Below are 7,994 nucleotides of genomic sequence, written 5' to 3' on the forward strand. Positions count from 1 at the left end.
TAGATAATTTTGAAAGAGAAAAAGTTTTGCCTGTGCAGGGCAAACATTTTCGTGTTGGTGTCTGATATGCAATACATACATCTGATGAAGACTTTCGTAGAAGCTTTTAACCCACCCTTTAGGGTTGTATGCCCTTCACCTACGCCTAAGCCTAGATGAAGACTTACTCCGTAATCATAGGGAACAGGGCCCAGATTTCGTTCTGGTAGATGATCAGGGACGGAAGAGCTACACTGACCGCTAACACGCCCCCCAAAACCGGGACCCTCCATGGAGGATTCTGAATTATGAAGTACAGAACAGGGATGGAAAACAGGAACATCTGGAAATCTGCCGTCAGGTACCAGGACTGGAGTAGACACTGGGGGAGAAAGAAATGGTTCAGAAATGAGAGCTAATATTGAACGAAACGAAAGAAGTAAATGAATTGATTAGGTATCTCCATTTATTATTATTGTTATTTTTTTTAATCAAGAAGTTTGATTGAGGGAACTGTAATCGGCCCAAAATCGAAATAAAGAAAGCCAGCCATTCCGAATTCCAAGTTCAACTTATTAACTGCTCTGAGTTAGATGAAATAATGCGTGCTTGTTTGCCACGCAAGAAGTCCCGAGTTCGATTCCAAGAGTGGAATATGATTATATGAGCAAATATAGCAAATAATGAAAAAAATAAATAAAATATGTAAATATAAAGCTGTGTCCACACATAGTCTTCAGATGGATTCACCTCGTCGATCGACGGTGTCGTCTACGTGTGGACACAGCTTAAAGTCATCGGTGGGCTTACCATGTTTTCCGGATCGACGAAGTTGTTGATGTAAAGGAAGTTGGTCCACCAGTTCGGACAAAATATGGCCCTGTAGGCAATGTAATTTCAATGAGAGTGTTCTACACACGACACGATTTTTTCCGAACGACAAGAGGGAACAGGCTCTAATGGGCTCTAATACCTAGTCCAATCTTAACTTGTCTTTTTTTTAATTTAAACAGGTCTTAATTATTGTTCCATAAAATGTAATGTTATTACCAATCAAATATATTAGGTATATATAAGACCTTCTTTAGACTGCGAGAGTAAAGGGACTTTTCAGTCCTATGCTGGTAGTATAAACAAGGTATATTCTTTCTATTCTATTCTAATGGGCGGCGGTGAGAAAAAAGAAAAACCGTGAAGAGCAAGGTTAGCCGAGCTCCCCTTATTTTCCATGTAGGCTACGCCACTACAATACCTATCCTGTCTGTGGACATGAACACTTCCACTTATCCTCTTCCTTCTCCTTCTTCAGGGTAGCATGTCCAGTCTCACATCCCCTGAAACAGTGCTTCCCAAACTGTGATACGCGTACCACTAGTGATATGCGGAAGCACTTCTGTTGGTACCTACGCGAAAAGATTTGAAAAGCTCATTTTCATGATTTATCTCGTAAATGCGAAAAACAAATCTGGAAACTCCTGTTCGGGAAATAAATCTACAGTCAATGCACCAATATATTGTAACATCGTATTACTACTAGCACAAAAATTTCGCCTGCGGAGCTATAATTTATTTATTTATCCCCCAAACCACACAAAATTGATGTTTAGTGGTACGCCAAAAGAACCTTGAGGTGTTTGAGGTGTCAGGTGGCACGCAGTACTCAAAATTTTGGGAACCCCTGCCCTAAAAGCTTCCTTTTTCGCCCTGCCCCATCCATTTTCACATCCCTCACTATCTCTCTCTTTTACGTTTTTTTAAATAAAGTGGAGTAATATTAAACTGTTGAGATAAAGGGACTTGCATGTCCTGATGGTGTTACTATGTTTTCCTACAAATTCCCACTTACAGAGGTCCACAGAAGGCTCCGGACCTAGGAAAATGGCAACCTTTCCCACTTACAGAGGCTCCGGACCGAGTATCTAGAAAAAGTCATTTCCGGTTATAGAGGCTCGATTTTCCCATTTAAACAGGTTTTTCAGTAAAAAAATGAAGGGGCCACGATTTTTTTTCCCAGTTATCCAGGTTTTCCACTTAGACGAGTCCCACTTAGACAGGTTCGACTGTATAAGGATTTTAGATAGAAGGACAATAGGATCAACAAATAGGGCAGAGTGGGGTTAAAGACAGGTCAGGGGTAAGTAGGTTTATTAGAAAATGTTTGACAGTAAAAAAAATGAAGGGGCCACGATTTTTTTCCCAGTTATTCAGGTTTCCCACTTGGACAGGTTCGACTGTATTAGGATTGTAGATAGAAGGACAATAGGATCAACAAATAGGGCAGAGTGGGGTTAAAGACAGGTCAGGGGTAAGTAGGTTTATTAGAAAATGTTTGAGGAAATCCCTACGTGAACATAAATCATGCTCATCTTACCGACAGAACGGCATAAATAATAAAACCAGAGAGAGAGAGAGAGAGAGAGAGAAAGAGCAAAGAGAGAGAGAGTGAGTGAGAGAGAGAGGAAAAAAAACAGGAGAAAACACCTATAAACAGCTTTAGAGGGAAATACAGGGTTACCTCAAATATTAGTATTTTAGCAAAATCTGATGTTAGTTTCTTCAAATCAGAAAATGGTTTCTCAGTAAATGGTTTACTCTCTCTCTGTCTCTCTCTCTCTCTCTCTCTCTCTCTCTCTCTGCAAATAATGGTCTCTTCAAAAATTAAATATTGCTCAAAGGCAAGGTAAGCCTAGACCCCTGACAAAGTGTGATATGTCTGATGTGTTAATATGTCTTTTATTGTTTCGCCGTTTTTTTCTGACCAAAATTTCTTGTTACTTTTACCATGGTAACCATGGTGAAAGTCCCGGGTTTATATTTGTTGGAAAAACCTTTTCAAAACACCCTGAGTAGAATTTATAAAAGTACGTGTGTAATATATTCATGCTAACATTAGTGAGGGTGTCTCTAGTCTCTTCTTTTTCTTCTTCTTCTCCTTCTTCTTCTTCGTCTCCTCCTCCTTCTCATTCTTCTTCTCCTTCTTCTTCTTCTCCTTCTCCTTCTTCGCCTTATTCTCCTTTCCTTCTTCTTTCTCTGCCCCTTTCTCTCTATTCTTCTTCTTCTCCTGTCTTGCTCTTGCCAAACGTTCTCGAGTTATTTTGTTTACAGGCACACAGACACACACACGGACCAATGGCTGAAACTTTGGATTTAGGCTCTAGGGACCTCAAAACGTGTTTTGACACTACGGACCAATGGCTGAAACTTTGTATTTAGGCTCTAGGGACCTCAAAACGTGTTTTGGCACTAAAAACTGACCATCGAAAATTTGACCCGATTACATTACTTTCCTTCCTATAGGATAAGGAAAGTAAAAAAGAGGGAAAAAGAATAAGAACATACCCTGTTTGTAACTTCCTTTACTCCCGCAGTCTAAATGGTCTGAAGGATAAATTACTATCGAGCGAAGTAAGGATTGTAGACCAATCTAGTTAGCTTAGTTGGTGGTGCGTCTGCCTTGTAAGCGCTAGGCCGCGGGTTCGATTCCCGCCCGGGGCGGATTTTATCCTGAATTACTACCGAGCGAAGTAAGGATTCTAGGCCAATCTAGTTAGCTTAGTTGGTGGTGCGTCTGCCTTGTAAGCGCTAGGCCGCGGGTTCGATTCCCGCCCGGGGCGGATTTTATCCTGTTATAATGGTTTATAAGATCTGTATAATATGTAAATTATAAGTATCATAAGGAATAATTTTCTCAAGATGCTACCAGGCAATTAGAAAAATTGAAATGAATCGAGAAACTGCTTTAGTAAATAATATTTTTTTCAATGATTTGCTTTTTTTTCCTATTTTTCTTTTTCATCGTCTTCTTCTTCTTCTTCTTCTTCTTTTCCTTCTTCTTCTTCTCCTTCTTCTCATCTTCTTACTTGTTCATCTTCTTCTCCTTCTTCTCATCTTCTTACTTGTTCATCTTCTTCTCTTTAATGCTTCTTCTTTTTTATTTCTTCTTGTAATAAAATATTCGATCATATTTCAACTTTTCATCTCCAATTTCGACCCCTACCTCGTTCTCTCTCTCTCTCTCCAATATTTTTTATAACTATCCTGCTGCAATTTGACTTATTTGCTTTCTCTGTTTATCCTTTCCCTCTCTCTCTCTCTCTCTCTCTCTCTCTTGATTTAGGTTTATAAGATCTGTATAATATGTAAATTATAAGAAGTATTATAAGGAATAATTTTCTCAAGATGCTACCCAGGCAATTAGAAAAATTGAAAAGAATCGAGAAACTGCTTTAGTAAATAATATTTTTTCAATGATTTGCTTTTTTTCTTCTTCTTCTTCTCCTTCTTCTCATCTTCTTACTTGTTCATCTTCTTCTCTTTAATGCTTCTTCTTTTTTATTTCTTCTTCTAATAAAATATTCGATCATATTTCAACTTTTCATCTCCAATTTCGACCCCTACCTCGTTCTCTCTCTCTCTCCAATATTTATTATAACTATCCTGCTGCAATTTGACTTATTTGCTTTCTCTGTTTATCCTTTCCCTCTCTCTCTCTCTCTCTCTCTCTCTCTTGATTTTTCTCTATCTCTATCTTTTTCTTGCTCTCTTAGTACCTCTCTCCATCCTCTTTCTCTTTTCCTCTCGTGTCACTTTTACTGTCTCTCTCCCTCTGAACTTTCTGCATTTACGGTTTTCTCTTCTCTCTCTCCTCTCTCTTTCCTCTCTGTTCTTCTTCATGGATGTTCCTTTTCTCTCTCTCTTCTTTCCTCTCTCGTCTCATTCTCACCCTCCCTTTCTCTCTCCCCTGCTTTCTATATTCCTCTTCTCTCTCTCTCTCTCCCCTCTTTCCTCCCTCTGAACTTTCTGCATTTACGGTTTTCCCTTCTCTCTCTCTCCTCTCTCTTTCCTCTGTGTTCTTCTTCATCTATGTTCCTTTTCTCTCTCTCTCTCTCTCTCTTCTTTCCCCTCTCTCTCTCTCTCTCTCTCTCTCCTTCTCTCACCCCCTCCTTTCCTCTCTATTTCTTCTTCATCTATGTTCCTTTTCTCTCTCTCTCTCTCTCTCTCTCTCCTCTTTCCTCTCTCTCTCTCTCTCCTTCTCTCACCCCCCTCTTTCCTCTCTATTTCTTCTTCATCTATGTTCCTTTTCTCTCTCTCTCGCCTAAAATAAACAGGTTGTATTATGAGTTCGGTGGAAAATTACATTCATTATGCAAATCACATTATTACCATGCATAATATAGTCGACAAGGAGAGGTACATATAGGGTGTTCAAAAAAGTCCTTAGCAGTTACAGTTCCCTCCATCAAACCTCTTGAAAAAAAAAAGGTCACCCCTGAAACCTCGAGCACCTTTTGAAATTCAGAAAAACGCTAGTGTTTCTTCATTTCGGGAACGTATTTTCAGGGGATCTCAATTTTTCGGCACTGTGAGGGGAGACCCCCAGGGGGTCACCTTTAAAATCCTAAATGAGATCCTCCAACTTGTGATACAGCCGGGGCCGCCCCTGATAGTGCCGAAAAGTTGAGATCCCCTAAAAATAGGTTCGCCTCGAAAATAGAGAAGTACGTGTTCTTAGGGGTTTATCTGGATTTCAAACGGTTTCTTGAGTTTTCAGGTGTGACAAGTTTTTTTAAACACCCTGTATAATATAGTCCGGGTAATAACAACAAGCCAGAGAGAGAGAGAGAGAGAGAGAGAGAGAGAGAGAGAGAGAGAGAGAGAGAGAGAGAGAGAGAGAAAATATCTTTATAGTACGTGTTTTACGGGTTTATCCGAATTTCCGAAACGGTTTCTTGAGTTTTCTGGTGTGACAAGTTTTTTTAAGCACCCTGTATAATATAGTCCGGGTAATAACAACAAGCCAGAGAGAGAGAGAGAGAGAGAAGAGAGAGAGGGAGAGAGAAAAAAGAGAGAGTGAGAGAGAGAAAGAGAGAAATTACCTTTAACTATGTTTATGTTAACGTGTTGCTTCATTCTACATAATTAGGTGTATTGTTTTCATAAAAGGTCTGTCAGAGGCTTAACGGAATACCTGCCTGAGGTCTTCTCGTGAATTGGGTTTCCTGCCTGAGGTCTTCTCGTGAATTGGGTTTCCTGCTATAGGCTATAAGATATAATATATGTATAATTTTATAAATTATAAGTTAAACTTCGTTTCAGACTCTTCAATTGTATGAGCCCCTTGGTTCAAGTCGAATATCATTGCCAGCGAGTAAGCGCAAAGTCATCCCAAACTCAAACCGCACATCCTCCACTGATCGACACTTATCTCCCGGTAACACCCTGTATCTTCTCAGTAGCGTAGAATAAGAGCCCTAGCTCTCAACTCGGAGATGCTGGGTTCAAATCCCGGCCGGGGCGGAAATTTTTTAACGAAACTTTTCCATTCTCGGATGGGTATAGATATAAAACATTTCGAAAGAACCGTTTTCATTTACATAACAGGATCATGAAATTTGTTTCATCCTAATTTTCTCTCCATCTCTTCCCAGGTCTACGATGAGATCGTCCAAGTTCTCGGAGACGATCCCGAGACCGTCCCGACCTACGATCAAATCCAAGAGCTACACCTTCTTACTCGAGTCATCAAAGAAACGTTAAGACTATACCCTGCCGCACCCATCATAGGAAGACATATAACCCGCGAAATACAAGCAGATAAATATACAATACCCATTGGTAAGACCTGAGAAAATATGATAGAGAGTCAAGAGAGTCTTTGTCATTTCCATAGGTTTGGTCTCATACACCGTTCAGGCGACTGCGCGCCACTAAAAATCGAACAATTACGCTTTCAATGAACGGCCATAGCTCGGAACGGTATTGGACAAGTGTGTTCTCCTACCACCTTAGCGTAGCGTCACAGAGAGTCATCCGTGTCGCGTACTCTGCTCGGGGAGGACGCGGTTCGGTTATGTGTGACCCGGCTATAACTCGTATCTACATATGTATGCAATATATAATATTTTCAAGATTTTTAATAATTTTGGTATAAAATAAGTGAGAAACATTTTGACAATTTCAATAAAATAAATATTACCTGTAGCGTAGCGTCACAGAGAGTCATCCGTGTCGCGTACTCTGCTCGGGGAGGACGCGGTTCGGTTATGTGTGACCCGGCTATAACTCGTGCTTTTACCCTATTTTTCAGGGGCGACGGTCGCCGCATTCATTTACCAAATCCACCGTGATCCGCGCCACTGGTCAAACCCTCACTGTTTTCAACCCGACCGATTTCTACCTTCCGAAATCTCCCGAAGAAATCCGAACGCCTATCTTCCATTCAGTAGCGGCCCGCGGAACTGTGTGGGGAGCAAGTACGGGATGTTGCAGATGAAGACCACCCTGTCTACGCTACTGAGAAGATACAGGGTGTTACCGGGAGATAAGTGTCGATCAGTGGAGGATGTGCGGTTTGAGTTTGGGGTGACTTTGCGCTTACTCGCTGGGAATGATATTCGACTTGAATCAAGAGGTACTCATACATGTTTGAATGCTAGTACCGCCTGAGACGATGTTTTACATATTATTTTTCTTGTCCAACAAAATAGTCGCTTCCTTCTTTTGTTGTTGGCCACATCAGTTTTCCTTTCGCCTAGGCCAGCCACTCACTATCAGGTAGACCTGACAGTGCGGACCTTTTCAACCGTATGGGAACCAATGCATTAGACAAACATCATTCTTGTAGTGTTGCACATTGCATAATCAAATAATAATCAGGCTGACATAGAAATCTTGGACCCATCTTATTGTAATTCCCTTATCGGAGGTTGCAACATGACGAAGTTGGTACTCGTACAAAATGGGCTACCTGCTTCTACAGAGGTGCATATTCAGTACAGTAAGTTGCAAACAATACTTATTGCATATTGTAGAATATGTAATCTTCCTTAGAAAAACCTTATATTTGGAAATATGCAATCTTACTTAGAATTACCTTACAGTTGAAAATATGCAATCTTGCTTAGAATTACCTTATAGTTGGAAATATGCAATCTCTATTAGAATTACCTTATAGTTGGATATATGCAATCTTGCTTAGAATTACCTTATAGTTGGATATATGCAATCTTGCTTAG

General features: G+C 40.3%; 1 protein-coding gene across 1 annotated transcript in view; it reads left to right on the top strand.

The window, feature by feature from the left end:
- LOC103511048 (cytochrome P450 4C1-like) overlaps positions 1-7,521 on the top strand; it is an 18,275-nt gene extending 10,754 nt beyond the window's left edge. The window contains exons 6-8 of the mRNA XM_026824925.1: positions 3,039-3,092; positions 6,394-6,594; positions 7,067-7,521. Of these exons, the coding sequence (XP_026680726.1) occupies positions 3,039-3,092; positions 6,394-6,594; positions 7,067-7,425 (614 nt within the window). The 3' untranslated portion in view covers positions 7,426-7,521. The remainder of the gene's footprint in view (positions 1-3,038; positions 3,093-6,393; positions 6,595-7,066) is intronic.
- Positions 7,522-7,994: the final 473 nt, after the last annotated feature.

The sequence above is a fragment of the Diaphorina citri genome, unplaced genomic scaffold (genome assembly GCF_000475195.1).
Source record: "Diaphorina citri unplaced genomic scaffold, Diaci psyllid genome assembly version 1.1 scaffold668, whole genome shotgun sequence".
Taxonomy (NCBI): Eukaryota; Metazoa; Arthropoda; class Insecta; order Hemiptera; family Psyllidae; genus Diaphorina; species Diaphorina citri.